This window comes from Ischnura elegans, chromosome X (genome assembly GCF_921293095.1).
Source record: "Ischnura elegans chromosome X, ioIscEleg1.1, whole genome shotgun sequence".
Classification (NCBI taxonomy): Eukaryota; Metazoa; Arthropoda; class Insecta; order Odonata; family Coenagrionidae; genus Ischnura; species Ischnura elegans.
The window spans coordinates 71,033,660-71,052,082 of record NC_060259.1 but is presented as its reverse complement, the minus strand read 5'-3'; the positions used below and the strand labels follow the sequence as shown (position 1 = coordinate 71,052,082).

The window sequence follows — 18,423 nt, the reverse complement described above, 5'->3', positions numbered from 1 at the left end:
ATGACTAAAGATGATGGAATTGTAATTACTTTTATATTTCCCCTTCCCTTGTTTTTACTTTTATAGGTATCCCGAAGTTGCAAAAGGTCAGCAAAAGCTGTTGGAAGATAGGAGAGCTATCCTTGATGTGGCATTCAAGGAGATGCATGAGCCTAGTAAGAGTCCAGATGTGCCCAGAAGGCAGCGGAAAAAGTCAGGCCGTGACACCTCTGGAGGCACCAATGATAGCAGTAATGATGGATCTGTTCCTGTACGCCGTAGGAAGAAATCTGCTCAAAATTCTGGGAATTTTTAGTTTTATTGACTCATTGAAGATTTTCCTATGCAATATAATGGAGTACAATTTAGTCACCCCAATCCAAGGAAAATTTTACCCCCAAATTTTGTGGTGAGTTCTCATTTGGCCCTGCCTGATCTGCATGCATGTGATCCCAATTTTTAAGTATTCAGCAAAACGGCTTTCTAGCCTTTTATTTCCTTGACACAATTTTTTATGAATGGAAGGGAAGATTTTTATGAAGGAAAATGTTAAAAAAATATTCATCTGTGGGCCAAATAACTTCATTTTAACTATACAATTCCATCCATTCCATTATACCATTTCAGTATTTTAAATGCAGTTTTAATATCTACATTTTTCTGGACCAGTGTCCTAATGTTTTATAATTAGTTGATGAGGCATTGGATAGCGTCTGAGGTATTCTTTGCAATTGGCATGCAAGCCGACCTTGTCATTTATAAGGTATCTCTGGCTTTCCTTGGGAATGAAGTACCCACCATGAGGAAGTACCCTCACTATCCTAAGGATATTGTTTTAGGATAAAAGAATTCTGGTGCCTGCCAGGGCCTTGTTTTTATGTTGGAGAAATATACGATCAGAAGTATAACATTTTATTTATGGGATTTGTATTTATATGGTTACAAATAAGTTATTTGTGGATGTCACATCAGTCATTATCTTTCCTAATATGTCATTCAGATATCCCAATAATTATCTGAGTGTGGAGAGGAAGAATAGGTGTGGTTTGATCCTTTCTGTACTCCATTACTTACAGCCCTATATACATTACAGCTGCCTCCTAATCAGTCAATTTAAAAGTGGTACAAACTTATGCATACTCTGATCTCATAAAGCAATTTCACTGAAGTACAATTTAACCTACCCCATTATGCTCATTGTCACTATTTTTTAAAAGTACTGGTACAAGTGTGAGTTACATTCTTATTTGGAGTTAATTATTAGGAAGATATTTTTGTCTGTGATGCATAAAGACTTTATTCTCTTTCTTAAATCTATTTATCTAGAATCTGTAAAGGGACACTTTAAGTGAAAATTATATTTTAATTATTTTGTACCTTATTAAGGTATATTTGTTTTAAATACGTATTGAGTTTCCCTTGTATGTTTTATTGAAAGATTGGCAAGGACTGAGAGATAAAAGAATGTGGGCCTTGACTAGGCAATGCTATTTTTAACCAGTGAGAGAAAGACTTTGCCTAAGAAAAACGTATTCATTCATATCTGGATGACTTAAAAATGTACCTGAACCCTGCCCTCCTCTAATAGCCAGTTTGCTGTTGTGATGCTGTGAAGCTGAAAAAAATAATAAACCTAAGAACTCTGCTCAGTGTAGTTGGGCTTAAGGATGTATGTATTTCCCCTTGCACTTTTGAAATTGCCAAAATTGCTGACTTTCGAATGGCAACTCTATTTATTTCCAGCTATAAGTTGAAGAAGTCTTCAGTACCCAATTTTATTGCATGAACAATTAGTAACAGGATCTCATTGCAGTCAATTATTGGTCATTTTATTTTCAGAGTAGAGGGCAAATATTCCTATTTTTTTATGCTTAACTTTTATTGAGATTTGCTACTTTTTTCTGTTCATCTGTCAATCTTTTATTCGTGTTCTCATCAGGAAACTTAAATGTTTATATTTTATTTTTATTTTGTGCATACCTTTGTATGTCGTTTCGTTTAAAAAAGTATAAATGTTTACCATACTGTGTGAAGTTACACAAATTGTATCATTTCCTTTTGTGATTTATGATTTATTTAATTGAAGTTCCAGGTATTGTATTTTCCATTTTTGCCGTTAAATAAAGATATTTTGATGAATACTGAAGTTATTTAAAATGAAAGATCTTTTTATGCATGAGCATTTGATGTTTTTGAACCATTTTCCTGTATGCATTTTAAAGAACTAGGCTGCTTTGAGTGTAACTTCAGCATAATGAGGTTGAAGATATAAGAGTAATTTTTTCTTGTGTGTGAAGTATTAAGAAAATCTTAACCATGATCCAGTCTTTAGGACATGAAGTTGTGTGAAGCATTGAAACTTCACTATTTTTTTGTCTTTTTTATACCATCCATTGTATAAAATTGGTATTAGCCCTGCAACCCAAAGTATCTATTCAAAACTTTGAAAAACCTTCTCAATCATTGTCACCCACCACCCAGTGCTGATTGGTTTGCTAGCTCTACCCTGTATTTTGTTCTCTACGCCCAGGGTGGTGTGGGGTGATTAGGGGCCCTCGACTGGGCCTCATAATAGGGCCCTCCATATTGGGGGGTTTCAGGGGTTCTTTTCCAAAAAATTGAGTGGATTGCATGTCCGGAGATGGATTTTGGCACTATTTTGGCTCTTAAAAACTAAACAAAAGTTAATAAGGTATCACTTTCATGGGGCAAAATACTATGAGAAATGAGAATTTCATGCTAATGCTAAGGAGAAAACTCCACCATCTTGAAAGGGTTAAACTTAAATGGATGCTATCTGTGAGAGTATTCTTCAATACATAAATGCTTCTGCAGTAGATTAGATAAAATATGTGGTAACCTTGTATAAAGTAATGTACATTCTCTGTGTCTCCCAAATTCCCATGTAAAGACAATTTGGCATCAACTTCAAATGTAAACCGTGTATTGAGTTCAAGTTCCATCAGGCAATTTACTACATATTGCCATTGATGGGAATGCTTCTTGACAGTTGCTGGTTACCTTTCAAGTGCCTTCGCTCAGATATTTTTCTAGAGTGTGGAGGTCATTTTGTCTACTACTGAACTTCTTAGGCAGTTTTTTTTACGATAGATCACCTGATTAGAGGTAAAATATGGATCAGGTTTATAACATACTTTTTTTTGTTGTCAACAGCTTTTGGGAGCAGCTGCGTATTGCGCTTTGTCACTTGAGCTTTTGCGGCCATTGTAGGTCGCCTTCATTGCCTGATGATGCAACCTGCAATGGCCACGAAAGCTCGCGTGACACAGCGCAATATGCAGCTGCTCCCGAAAGCCATTGACAACAATGCATCTCGCTGCCAAAGCCTAGGTAACACACTTTTCGTAGCTCTGGGCTGTATGCTATCAGTGCTGTGGAATGTCAGAAAAAAGTTTTGTTGTTAGGCCAATTTACTGTCATGAGGAAGTTCTCAGAAAGCTCAAAAATTCTTCAGAGAAATAATATGTACAAGGGCTTTATTCCTACAAAGATATTTTCCAGTTGCACAGTCCAGGTACAACAATATCCACTACGATCCATTACTGCATACTGCGCATGCAATTGCAATTGTAATGAGGTCAATGGTACTAGGTTCTCGTGGTCCATCTAAGATAGCAACACGAAAGAGAAAGGACCCTGTGCAGTCACAACATTTTGAGAGCCTCAAACCTGCTCTAAAGCTACACATGGCGGTGCTGTGTAATACTTCAATCCTGCAGAGTGAACGGTGGCGAAATACACATGAATTCCCATGAGAAAAATTCCTCAGAACCAGGAATTGATCTTTGGCTTTCCGTGCTGCTGCAAAGACCACTATGCTACCCAGGTTCCTGATTTCTCATGGCACTTGTAACAAAGCTCATGGTACTAAATGTTTGGCCCATGCGGTCAATCCAGGGTAGTAATCCAAAGGAGAAAGATCACCGCAGTACCTGCACAAGGCTCAAAATAATACACATGAGGAAGACTGGATGAGCAAATTGAGGAGGAGGTCTAGGACAATTTAGGGCCATAGGGCTACAAAGAGAGAGACTTTGGAGAACAGGCATACTGTATTTACTGAATAAAAACATATGCTTGGAAAATCTAGAATAATTAGAAATAGTAACACTTCTTCCACAATTCTTACTCGGAGGTACTACATCAAGACATCTTTCTTAACAAACAAATTAAATACAGTTGAGTGCAACGATGTACAATTTGAAACTTGCACAGTATATTTTTCAGTTAAGGACTTATGGACCTGCGTCTTTCACTCAGTCAAACCTTCCATCATTACTTAAGTTTTAAAGAAGGGTGAGTTTAGAGAATTACTCTTTCCTAAAAAAATGGAAGTGACGGAAGGTAGCTTTGGAAAAAATGGTTAACTATAGGCACTGAAAAATTGCTGAGTTGCAAAGTAAAGATAAATATCTGAAAATTTAAAATCTATCATTAACCTCAAAAACAGAAAAATGACAAAGGCAAATGAGTTAAACCTACATTGTTCAGGTGCTTTCATACTTTTTCATCAGGTTTTCAATATAAAATCAAACAAAAAAAGTGTTTGAGGAAAGAGATGAGACTATTTTATTTTACACCATAATAAATATACCAAACAATAAGGGCAAATTTTAGTTAAAGCATAGAAATATATATACGAATACCTGGCATAATGAAAAAGTTGTACAGCACACAACAAATTTTGTTGTTTTGTGTATGTGGTAAGGCTGTTCAAATGTTAGTGAATCACCAGTAGAAAAATATATATATATTTGTATTATATGAAATTTACTTTCATATTTAAGACAATTAAACTAATTTTCTAAAGCAAATAATGGATATTTTCCCATGACTAGGTTCTCACTTGAATATTTTACCAGTGAAATAATTAATACCACCTCATCAATAGCAAGAGTCAAATAATAACTTTAAACAGGATCATATCCTTAAAGCAAGCTGAAGGCATTAACAAATTATTGACCAATCACCCATTCAAGCCAAAATGGTTCATGTATTCTTGGATCATCAAATCTCATCGATTACAGCAGTGCCATGAAATTTTTATTATGGCATTTAAATGAACACACCTACTCTCTGAGTCACTTTGAAGGTGACACTCTCAGATGATAGGTCACTCAAAGCTCATCAGATTCTGAAATGCTGGAGATGAGTGAAACAAAAATTGAGTAACCCAATATGTACCTTCAGGTGATAGACAATTCTTCCAAATGTTCAAATAGGAACAAATAAAATCTAAGAGGCCTTATAACAATAGCCTCCACAAAAGACAAACATTTGCATAAAAGTAAATGAAATCAAACATAAAATTAAAACGACATACTACAGAAAGGTAAAAGACACATAATATGTAACTCATTAAATGGATTCATGGCATTAACACTTTGCGTGCCATGGACGTAATATAACGTCTATCTATTTTATTGAATTTGTTTACGTGAAGCTGAAATATTTCGTCCGTAGTACTTTTCCAGTTTACTGCTTAGTGGTTCTGTTATTTCAAAAATCAACTGCTCAATGGAAAAAGAGTTCTTTTAATGTCTTGAGGACGAAAAGTCCTCTCTATAGCTACCGGCACCCTTTTCTCAGCCTACTTTGTGTGAAAATTCTTTGTAGGAAAGAACCGTTCGTTGATGGAGCAGTGATCCTTTTTGTCATCCAGGATTTTGAATGATTTGCTTGGAACAATGCTTTTGCATGATTTCCGTGGTTTCAATAGCTCAAATTGAGCATGATAAAAAAATATTATGCATTTTATGGCGGTACATCATTTGTTGCAAATTTTTTATTTTTCAAAAACAGCAGGTTTTCATTATTAAAAAATATATTTAAAAGTTGGCAATAAATGTTACTAAACTCATTCAATAAGAAGAAAAAAATCCATTTTTATTGAAATACACATCCATATAAATATATTTTTGATGCTAATGTTTTTAAAAATTTGCGAATTTAGTAAAAATGGCTGGATTTTTCAGTGGGGCTTTAAAATTAGCGGCCGGCACTCAAAGTGTTAATGTGCTTTAGGTTCTAATGAAAAATAAAAAATATCACAGTAAAAGATTTCTTTTACTAAGGCACAAACCCACCAACTTTTCATTAAAGTTTGCCAGACACAAGATTGTGTTCTGGGTAATCTATAGGCAATTATGACCCGATGGAGATTCAACAATCTCTGATTTCAGCACCTTTGTTAAAAATTACACTACAATCTTCCCGCCTGTGATTAAAGGTTTTGCTGGTGCCTGATTTCATCAACTGAATAGCCAGAAACCAACAGATGGCAATGAAGAATGTTGATTTCGTTGAAATCCTATCCCTGATGAACCTGAAAGATAGAAGCAATATAAATTTTCTGTGCACTCTTTCGTGGTGAGTTTCACAATAAAATAGTGCAGTTTCCAGCCAAGATGTATAGATAGTATGAATCAATATCACAATTCGGATCCGCTTCATACAACATAGTGTGATATACTTTGACTTAGGCGATTAAATACAAATACTATGATAGAGTACTGTGGAGCAAGGAAAGGCTATAATTCCAATAAATGACAGTTCTCCCACAATTATCAATATTTATATTTGCAAATGACACTGAAAGGGCTTTGCTGAATAAGATGGTGAAATTAGCCTCTAAACAGATTGAAACCAGACTGATACCACCATATATGGAAGAAAAAAATGCCTTTCCACTAAACATAAACCCTTTACGTGGTGAATGGCCTTTCAGGAGTGTATTGATGGTCTAAAGGTTTTTTTTTAATATTTCCACAAAAAATGAATACACATAAATATTTAAAAAAATTAAAAACATTAAAATAAAGCCTTGTAACACAACCGACTGTAAACATTTATCAATCTTATACTTGCAATTATATTTTTGGCTAGAGCCTTTGAGAGGCAAGGGCCTTACAAACTTTTTGAAGAGTAACAAGCTAATGCTCTATCTGAGTATTCAAACAAAAGATTCACATTGTACTCTTTTTCAATTTCTTCTCCATTCTCTCTGATTGGCCATGTAGGAGATCAAATCACCCATGGAGATCATGTAGAAGACGTCTAGTAATTCATCAAAAATTTTAGACTTAGAACCATCACTGTTGCGTTGTCTGGTGGATTTATTATCAAACCACTCTGTAGATGCATATTTACCAGATGGATCAAAATTTAAGGAGTGGAAGACCTTTAATGCTATGACTACCTCTGAAATGGTCAAATAGGCAGATATAATGAAACTGTGGGGGGAACGTTGAATCCCTATATCCAAGCAGTGCTCTTCTAGCTTGAAAATTCTATTCATTTTGGTAACAAGCATGCCTAGCAATTAAGTTTTTTCCTGGCTCAAAATAGTTTTTGTGGGCTGACAATATGTACCAAATGATCAGAGTGAAGTCCATCAACTGTTGATAAAATACTTGTCATTCAAAATAACTAAGAATATTACCAAGGAAATAATAAAAATTTCTGAATGAAGTGTAGATGCTTTTCTTGACGTGTTCCAAATATGTGTCCAACATGTCATTTGTTCGATTAGTAGTTCATACTTGTTCCCACTAGATGTTAGAACACCAGTCACAGCAATACATGCAGTGAACAGATTTATGGAATGCAAGCAACAGTCCATGAATTGAGAATAATACTTACCAGCAGAATCAGGTGGACAAGGATGAGTCAGCAGTGGATGAAAAACTAGTGTGCATTGCTATGTGGATGAGTGGGCTGAAGGACGCCCTCCAACAAAGATCGAGAACCAAAATGTATTCCAATCATTGCGCGAATGACTAGCGTTCTCATTTTTATTGTTGCAATAACACCCCAGACCACAACCCTAGATAATTAAGAAGGAAAGCAAAATTATACCAAGTGCAGATACAATTACTACATTTCATGACCTATACCTACAAACTAGCTATAAAAATTCATATGATTTACTATTGGTTGGGACTAACACAAGAAGGTAGTGCATGATATCTGCACCACTCATCTATACAAATGCATTCATAACTATGCTAAATTCAGTTGCTTCAATTTTCAACTTGCAACGGCTGAAAGTGAACCCTGTTTCATCATTCTTAAATTTCATGTCTTCTAGCTTTTGGGTTCCATCCAATTTAACCGCTCTTGTTTTTGCCCACATTTTTCACTTTCCCACTTCTTACACTCTTTCATGGTCCCAACCAGACAGTTTCACTATACTTCACACTATGCATATGCGTGAGGCCCTTTCTGAAGACTTTCACATGCTAATACATGAACCACAGTAAACTCAGAATACATAAAGGATAAAATTTTTCACGAAAAAATCATTTGGCTTGGCCTAGATTCTAACCCAAATCTCCTGATAGCCGGTCAGGTACCAGGCACACCACTAACCCATCTTCCACCACGGTGGATTTCAGACTGGGTTTAACAAAGAAAGAGTGGATGCCTCAAGTCCACACTATGACACAGGAGATAGAGATTGTGCTTATTATTTGCCCAAAAATTCCACAGAGAATAAATCATTCGCCATGACCAGGATTCGAACATGGATTCCTAGATTTCCAGTTGAGTGCTTTAGCCAGTTAAGCTTCCAAGGCATCATTCCCTTCGGCGGAAATTTGTCAGGGTTTCCACTCAAATTATAAAATTCATGGTTTTTGCCAGGTTTTCACGGTTTAAATGTCGTCAAATTCACGGTCTGTAGAAAAGCCATTTTTGATATAAATATTGATCATGCAACAATCACAGGCCGCACGTTAACTAAAAGTAAAAAAAAAAAATCCGACGGACGCCGTGAATGTCTACACAGCACCGTAAGTGTTACCTCTAATGACGTCACCTATCTTTAGGAAAACTCAGGGCCAGCTAAAGGTTGTGAGTGAGAAAATGGAGGGAGGGAGGTGAAGAAGTGTCTGATTTTTCGACAGGGTTAATGAACACTTTTCCTACCCGTCTTCCAATCGCAGGAAAAACGGCTATGTGTCGTCATTGCACACGGACCAATCATTGCGCTTCGAATATACGTGTGCTGATAAATGCGTGTCTGCGAGTGATTGACCTTGAAACATGATCGAAATATTGATTTTTCTTTTAATCTATCGATTCTACAATCAAATTTGAGGGATTTTTAAGGTTTTATGACGAAATTCACGGCTTTTTCCAGGTTTTTTCACGGTTGACGAAATTCACGGCTTATTCACGGTTTTAAGGTTTTCACTAGAGATGGGCCAAATAGCAGATTTCTCGAACTCAAATATCGAATTCGAATATTAAATCACTGCTCGAACATTCGAATACCTCGAATACTGGAATTGCACAAAGTATATCAAACATACATTTGTTCTTCTATTTCACTTGATGAATGTATAAATAAAAAGGTATACAGTGGAACCTTGATCTATCGTTTTTCAAGGGGATGGACGAAAAAAAAACGATGAATGCGGGAATGTTTGACTAGGTTGCCTACGCAGCAGGAAACCCAAGATTTTTGTGAGTAATTGTGACTTCCTTTGCAAGGATTGAAACAGGAATTGAACTGATTAATGGAATATTTTGATTTTATGGAAACAATTTGGGCATATAGTTGATTCAACTAGCACCTCTTGCAAATATTCTAAGGGGATACACCACCTCGCGAAAAAATGATTGCATGCTGTCTCGGCATTAACACTGCTATGATGGATTTCTGTCTGATGTATACATTCTTGTCCACCAAACGACATTTCAGTGGCATGCCCATCTGATACTCAGCTTCATCCAACTTCTTATTTTCAAAAGGTAGCTCGCTTTACCACCACTCCTGCTGTCAAGTGCTAGCGGACAATCTGAGGCGTTTTGCAAAATACACGCGCTTCTCCACCGGATTTTCTTCAATTATTTTCAGTCCATCCTTGGAGGTTCTAGCAGATGAATTGGAATTGCTAGGAAGGAGAAACCAAATATCCTGAGAAAATATCCCTTCGACTGTGACTGTGACTATAGAGATTTATAGCATAACTCATAAATTTTAACTTGATGTATGTTTTTGGAAAAAAATACTGCATCAACTCCTGAGAAGCTCAGCTGCGAGGATATCGAGTTTCGCCAGAATGCTAAGTCTCAGTCATACTTTGACATTTATTTCCTGGCGTAAAATGCTTAAATAAAGTCAGAAATAGGTCGTGTTTGGTCTTATTCTTTTTTAAATTATGTGCAATTACAAATATTTCAATCCAATAAAGGTGTAATATCAATTGCCGAAAGTCATTGTTAGATACCTTTTGGGCTAATACATGACTCCTGCAGCAGTTAACCTCCAGAAACGGGGAACTTCAAAGCAGGTAGGCAGAAAAAGGTCAGTGGCAGAAAAAGACGGAAGGGTGAAACACGATTCTAGTAGTCTAATGTAACTTGATATTTTCTTTTGAAGCTTTTGATTTCTGATCTTCGTAATACGAAACCTGCGCATGCTGGGGCCTTTTGTTTGATTTCGGAGAGGAGGAAAGCGTTGGAGGAGGGGCCAAGGGCTGATGGATAGAGGGTGTAGCAGATTTTGGGAATTGTGCTACGTAGTTACTATCCCACGCCACTGAGGTTCTCCTGGTGGGGGAAACCGGGGATTTTACCGTGCGAATACTATTCACACATCTCTAGTTTTCATGGTCGAGTGGGAACCCTGTTTGTGGCTACACTGGTCAAGATGGTCTGGACTGCTGAGCATATTATGTGATTGATATTTTCAGATTTAAAACTTGTGCAAGGACATGCAAGAGCAGGAATAAAAATGTATTTTAAGTCACAGCCATGCACAATATATAATAATGTGAAATGGTGTGACAAAATCATATGCACTGAGGATTTATTTTTGGCTCATGCACACCAGATTAAAATTACAACTTAAATGGCAAAAGATAATCTGGACTTTTTCGGGAAGCAAAACTCAAACATTATGGACCTCATGAGCCCCAATACCACATGTACGCAGAAAAGACAACACTATGTCGAGAAATGACAAATTTGCAGCCCAGATAAAAGATAGGTTACAACAGTGAAAAAGCCAAGTCCTTCTCTATCACACTCTTAATGGTATCAATGCTGTAAAAGGGAGTGCTGAAAAAGAACTGTCATGCAATAACATATATTACCTAAATGATTTTTTGCTTCTTGATCTGTACTTTGTACCCTGACCATCACTTGAAGCAATGCCTGAGTGCTCGCCCTTTCCATGAATTTTTCCACTGACTCCTGGTCTTGAAGTTTGGAAGGTTTCCAAAACACAAAGAAAATAGCATTTCTGCCAAGCCAATGCTTTCCTGTTGCGCTCAGACCTCCAGTAATTGGCATATAGTTTTTGGAACTGAAATGTTAAGGAATATTTCATCATTAAGCTCTATAAAATTTATTATTAATAACCATAGAGTTAAAGTAATTTAATAAACTCACACAGTTAGCGATTATAAAAATATTACATGACTTAAAAAAATGCAAATTAGTTAATAAATCATGCACAACATCAGCAGTGAACTTCACCCATTCTTAGTAGAGCAAAAACCTGAGAAAAATAAAATCCATCAAAAAATTTAAATCCTGCACAAAAGCCAAAATATACTAACCACTTGCTGTAATTTGATTGACTCCCTGTTATCAGTTAAATGGGGCAATGCGTCAAGCATAGCCTGCTGATCTCGGAGCAATTCACCTGTTTCTTTTACCCTTGCTGATTGCTCTTTGGCTAACATATCCTGAAATATTTTTGCAACATCATGAAACTATGCAATGAAAAATAATGCACCGATGCAATTAAAACACATGAGACCAAAAATAAATTCACTTACGCGTAAAGCAGCTACTTCTTGCTCTAAGTGACAGCATTTGACATCAAGGAAATTTCTTTCGGTCTCTATTGAGGATGCAATTTGAGTTTGATAGTCATCTTTGTGCCTTAAATGCCCTTCAAGGACTGCATTGACGCCCTGTGAATAACGTCCAAAGTTATAAATCCTGAAGAATAAAATATTTACCATGGATCTGATGCTTGACCCAGGGTACAAATAGGAAATAATGAAGTTGAAAGAAGCATCAGGATGAAAGCAATGATTTAATTGATACACCCATGCCTTGCTTAGCCAAAGGGGTTCCTTGGGGTTTTTGAGCTAAACGAATTTGCATTGTATGAGAGCATTTTAACATTGGGAAGATAGCAATGCATTCCCAATAGCATTAGTGTTGGATATTCATTTTCCTATTAACCATATATATTCCTATTAACAGCCTTATTTATATAAACATTTATAGTTTAAAATATCTTTAAAGACTGTAGGCACGCATTAAAAGATAATTTTTCTCATTAAAATAAATTAGTACCTGCTTTTGTACCTTTCCAGTGGATGGCCTAACGTCCACGAAAAATGCATGTTTGCGTCAATGTGACGACTAACTATTGCATTACAATTGCAAAGTGAGAACAACGTAATTTCGGGTGATTTGCCGCTAGATGGCGTTCACACGACACTGCAGAACTTCTGATAATCTGTCGCTACCGTGGAAACTTGGAAGCATAATTCTTTTTCCAATACTATATTAATGTATTTATTATATTTTTTGTTAGCATTTGCATTATTATTTCGTTATTATTATTATTATTCGCATAATTTATCTCAACCTCAAACCACAAGTCGTAATTTAAAAAATTCATCTTCATACTCAAATATGTATTACATTGGTGTAAAAATGTGTCATTTACGCTTTACTAGTGAAAATAAGTTATGCACGTTTATTATAATGTATTATGCATTGGAGTTTGAGGGCGAAGAGTCGGCTCCTGGTGTATCTACCAGCGGGAAAAGAAGGTAATGTTGCAAAGGCATTATAACAAGATTCAGGAATGGAAACCTCCTTATGGACATAAATTGTATTATGATTTTATCAAATTGTGAACAAATTGAATCGGTGGTGACTAATGTAGAGTATATGATACTCCAAGGTCAGAACATATTTATCACCCTGATGAGTTCTAACGAGTGCTTGAAAAGTGCTCTTCAAATAATATCCTGAAGGTGGATGCTTCAATGATTGACCGTGCTCATTATGTTGGACTATACCTACATGCCACGGCCATGTTTGCCATCAAATTACAAACACTTTGAACACCCAAACTATCACTTTTATTTGAAAATTAATTTTCCATTTTTTAGTTAATTGTATGGGTCCTATTACTTACAATTACTGACTTAAGGATCATCACTATTTAAGTGCCTCTATTAATTTTTATGTCAATATAAATCTGCAAACGAACGCAAAACCAAGGATTGAGAAATACTATTAGGTAGTTCACGGTAGAAAAGTTGACAGAGAGTCTTGTCGTCAGCATAACCGAGAAATAAATGAATTAAAAGATGTAGATGATGGCATGTACACATGTTTAATCTAGTCCATAAGCCATTCCGTGGCTTCTTTCCAAACTCGTTATACGCTGTAGAGGGGCTCACCCTAAAGAACAAGGTATGTATGCCTGAGAACACATAAAACAAAATGACGTCACAGCTCTGAGAATATGGCCGACTGGTGTTTCAGCGCATCATTAATTTTGCAAATTTTAATAATTGATGTGTCACTTAAAAAGTACCTCACTATTTTCGGACTCGGAACTTACCCTAATTGAGGTTTAAATTTTTTTTAAGATAACTTCCAAAGAATGTGCACATACTCTATTGTCTTGATCCTTGACAATCATGAAAGTCATGTGAATGGTAATGTGATAACCAAGGCCAAAGAGAATGGAGTAATTATGTTGACTTTTCCACCTCATTGCAGCCTTCGCCTGCAACCCCTAGATGTCTCAGTTTATTCATCATTCAAGGCTAGCTACAATCGAGTATGCAATGATTGGCTGGCCAACAATCCTGGAAGACAATAACTATATATTGTGTTGCTGAACTTGTTGGGTAGGTATATCCTCTAGCAGTGACACCAAAAAATATTGTCTGGTTTTCGAAAGACTGGGATATACCCTTTTAATAGTGAACCATTTAGAGATGAATATTATCTTATGTCATCCGTCACTGATCGACCACTTGATTCTGCTATCGTAAATCAAGTCACTCAAAGCCTAAATGCAGGTGACATTCCTGGCACTTCTAAAATAGGCTCGTCAGAACCTATTGGTATAACTTCAACACCAGGAAAATCAACTCATGAGAATGAAGCTTCTACAGTTAAGCCCATAACACCTGAAGACATTCGTCCACATCCAAAAGCTGGTCCTCATATGGGAAACCGACTTGGGAGAACCAAAGGACACACTAGAATCCTGACAAGCACCCCGGAAGAGGCAGAATCTAAGAAAGCAGTGCAGGAAAGAACTAATACAGAAATGCAAGGAAAACGAAAAGTAGATTTGTTTACCGCCAAGAGAGCAAGGAAAATTTCAAAGGCAGGATCATCATGTGATGATGTGGCTAATCCTTTTCAGGAAAGTGATAATGAGTCTAATATATGCAAATCCAGCCGTGATATTAAGGAATTGGAAGATATTGGACTGGATTAAGCAGCAGGTTTGAATTCAAACGAATGATTTTGTGCTTGTTAAATTTTCTACAAAAAATCTGTTTTGTACTATGCAGGGAAAGCTTGTAGTAAAGAATACGATGATGGATTTGATGTCAAATTCATGTGGTTAAGGGGAGACAGTTTTAAATTTTTCTTCCCTGAATTAGAAGACATTAGTTTCGTGGAGAAAAAGGATTTTGTTCTGAAACTGAATTTTCCAATTTTGTTTGAAGGAACAAAAAGAGTGAAATCCTTGTTTACTTTTGATATTAATTGGACAAGATTTTATGCGCTGTAATTATTTCAGAGCTGCTATCTTATATGGTGCATATTTCAACTTTTGTACACTATGTATTTTTTTTTCTGAAGATCTGACGATAAAGTTTCCAGTGTTTCGTAAAGTCAATAATTTTCATTTTTATCTTGAGTCAAACGTGGATATTTTGCCATAAACCATATAAAATGATCTGAAATAACTACAATATCTATAATTTATTCATTTCAAAACTATCATTTATTTTTTCTAGCCATATTAGCACTTCTATATTAGTGTCCCATTCTTCCCACATAACTGTCCCATTCCTCCTGGAATGAAGGAGGACTGGGACAATTGTCATATGTTCAGAAAATGCTAAATTCCACAGTGTGTGTAATTTCTCAACAAATTTTCTATCGAATATAGAAGGATCAAGGCTATTAAGGATTCTAAAAAAAAATTTTTAAGCCTCCAATGTTTTCACAAAAAAAGTATCACAAAAAGTGTCACAGTCCTCCTTGGTCTCCCCTAAACAAAGAAGAAAATATCAGGCAAGCAATACTATTAATATGCATAAAATGAGTGTAATTTCGTGTGTTCTTATCGCAAGTTCACATTTTATCAAGAGAGTATTAAAGGTTATTTGATTAGGCTAAGCAGCACTGGAATGTTTCCCCAAGGAACGAATCTGCCCTATATCGAAATTGCGCTAATTGAAATTGCACTAAGCAAGGCATGGGTGTATTTTTATTCTTTTTCATAGCTTTTAATTACTAAATACTGGTCACTGTTACCAAGAGAATGGTAACACGTGTGCTCATGGGTCAACAAAATTTTTTACAGAGGGAAATTTCTAAATAGATTCACCAGTAGCAAAAATTCCTGTTTTTACCCAAGACCACATCTTCCCAACAATGAAGAAATAGCTGATGCAATGATCAACTTAATAATTAAAGTCTATAACACCTCTGCACTTTTGGATGATGGAAACATAATGAAAAAAATGATAGATAACACAAGGTGTACGACAATATTTCTAGTTATAAGAAGGAAATACAAATTTTTATTATTCATAATGTAAACCTTAAAATTTAGGTCTCATACCTGGGAATTTCTCGTCATACTCTCATATTGAGACTAGATGGTATAATTCTCACCTACTGAGCATGACTTAAAATGACAACACACCATACATCCCCTAAAGTTTCACATACCTGCAGGTCTTGCAGCACTCCCTCAGCATTGAATGAACTGTCTGTGATATTTGAGTTAGATTGTGATGCTGCAGCAGTCCACCTTGAACCATCAGCAGCCATACCACGTTCATGATGGAATCTACTCTCATAAAAGGTTTTCATATTCGCCAACTCTTGCTGGCACGCGACCTACAGAAACAAAAATATCAGATTGGGATTAATAATAAAATCTACCTTGAACCATGAACCATCAGCAGCCATACCACGTTCATGATGGGATCTACTATCATAAAAGGTTTTCATATTAGCCAACTCTTGTTGGAGCGCGACCTACAGGAACAAAAATATCAGATTGGGATTGCAGTAAAACTGATTTTACGCAGTTGGAGGGACCGAAATATGGGCACTGTGTAAAATCAAAGTGTGTAAAATCAAGAGTTGGTATTGAGGAGGAGTATAGTTTTCAGGATATCACTTGCTCATTATTGCTCGGAAAATGAAGCCTAATAATCTTATTTACTCAAAAGCAACACCACAGATGACGTGTTACCTTAAGAGAAACAACGTTGCATTCCTGAACAGTGTTTCCCATGGTTGAACAAAATGGTTGAAATGCCAGCATTTCTGGCACTAAGATTACTTCTGTTACCCAGGAGAAATTTCGGAATGGTGATACTAAATGGTCTCAGAGAAGCTAATTTTCGAAAATATTCTCATTAAAAGCAGTTTTCAGGATATCCGTTTAACCACCTGCAGACAAACAAAGATTGGAGATTGAAGAAATGAGATACCTGAGGATTAGTTTAAAGTTTACTGGGACTAGCCGCAGTGATAACTTTTAAGGGAGTCACCCGCAACTTTCGCACGATACCTGAGGATAGTCATCCAAATTAACCCCATTAACAGGGAGCAAACATTTGCTAATACATCACAAAGGCTTTACACCCTGTGGGCCAGGGTTCAAGTCCTGGCAGTAGCAGAGACTTATCAGAGTTGGCCCTATCCCTACTTGACTCTAATGTGGAGGGCACTTCCAGTGCACCACTCTGTCCATCAGATGGGAAGTTAAGTCCTGGTCCCTTTTGAGCTTATCATTACAACCTGGCTAATGCCAACATAAGGTTCCTATGCCCCCAGCTTCATGGCGCTAATGACCCCAGTTGTTGGTTACCTCCAAATAGCATACCATAGATAATACGGAGCACACAGGACCCGGGATATTCGGAAATTCAGATTTTTCCGGTGCTTAGATCACTTTTTTTAAGTGAGCTATTTAAATGACCGCACAACTGCCGTCATGCCGCCCGTGATGAGTAACAAATGACTTATAGTCCAGAAAAATTTTCCTTCTTTATAATTTATACGCATTAAAAAAGCATTTCCCCATGAAATTTTAGCATTCGTAGATAGACTCTACCGGGAATAGCTTCTCTGTCGGCATTCTAATATATAAACGATCTGTGTAATTTCAATTTTAGAGGTCATGTGACAGCATTTGCTGATGATGTCGCCTTAAATTATTCAGGTTTAAACTGGATAGATGTAAAATATGATATACAGTCAGATCTGATCAATTTGCGACGTTGGTTTGCCTCCAACAAATTGAATATGAGTGTAGCTAAAACGAAGTATATATGTTATAACTTATGTAACAGGTACAAATTTGATTGGGTTTTACATTATCATGAAGAAAATTGTCCTATAACTTTATGCAATAGCTGTTTACCCATTGAACGGGTTTCTAGTATTAAGTACTTAGGAGTAACAATTGACGATTCCTTAAAGTGGAATCAACATATCAACAGTCTCACAAATGTTATGCGTCACACACTGGCAAATTTTTATTTCATTAGAAATAAATGTCCTGAAAGCTTTCTAAAGACAATTTATAACGCCTTAGTAAATACCAGGCTAAGCTATGGCATTTTTTGTTGGGGTGGCGCATATCTAAACTCCTTGAAACCTGCTGTTTTTTTACAAAAAAGAATTGTACGTATTATTTTGAAAAAGGACAGATTTGAAAGATCCTTCCCACTTTTTCTTCATTTGGGTTTGCTTCCGTTGAGGCATCTATATATTTATAAGGTCCTACGATGTTTTTATGCTAGAAGTGGCAACTCTAAAATATTTCAGTCCCTGCCTTCTCCCTTTGCCCTGCGTAAAATAAGTGTGCCCTTACCACAACCAAATTTGACTTTGTTTAAAAGATGTTTTTTGTACGTAGGACCAAAGGTTTTTAATTTGTTACCACAGTCATGTTTTATTTCAAAGTCTTTAAAAAAGTTTTTTCAAAATGTACATTCTTGGCTTCTCACTAAAGAAAGTGTAGAACAAATATTGTTGTAAATGAATTATAAATAGTACTTTAGTTGTTTTTTTTTCATGTACGCACTTAAACTTTGGTTGCATAGATTATCAAGGTAGCACAAAATGAACACTATATGTAAAGCATAAATATTATTATTT

The 18,423-nt window shown here is 36.1% G+C and overlaps 2 protein-coding genes across 8 annotated transcripts in view; one reads left to right on the top strand and one right to left on the bottom strand.

The window, feature by feature from the left end:
* The window catches only part of LOC124171307 (DNA-directed RNA polymerase III subunit RPC5-like), a 30,179-nt gene extending 28,061 nt beyond the window's left edge, over positions 1-2,118 (top strand). The window contains exon 9 of the mRNA XM_046550456.1: positions 67-2,118. Within this exon, the coding sequence (XP_046406412.1) occupies positions 67-295 (229 nt within the window). The 3' untranslated portion in view covers positions 296-2,118. The remainder of the gene's footprint in view (positions 1-66) is intronic.
* A 3,684-nt stretch (positions 2,119-5,802) lies between these two features.
* LOC124170532 (centrosomal protein of 290 kDa-like) overlaps positions 5,803-18,423 on the bottom strand; it is a 156,102-nt gene continuing 143,481 nt past the window's right edge. For all 7 annotated transcript variants that reach the window (XM_046549308.1, XM_046549313.1, XM_046549314.1 and 4 more), the window contains 6 exons: positions 15,976-16,146; positions 11,793-11,930; positions 11,571-11,699; positions 11,103-11,314; positions 7,642-7,825; positions 5,803-6,325 (listed from right to left, as the gene is read on the bottom strand). In XM_046549308.1, the coding sequence (XP_046405264.1) occupies positions 7,687-7,825; positions 11,103-11,314; positions 11,571-11,699; positions 11,793-11,930; positions 15,976-16,146 (789 nt within the window). In that variant the 3' untranslated portion in view covers positions 5,803-6,325; positions 7,642-7,686. The remainder of the gene's footprint in view (positions 6,326-7,641; positions 7,826-11,102; positions 11,315-11,570; positions 11,700-11,792; positions 11,931-15,975; positions 16,147-18,423) is intronic.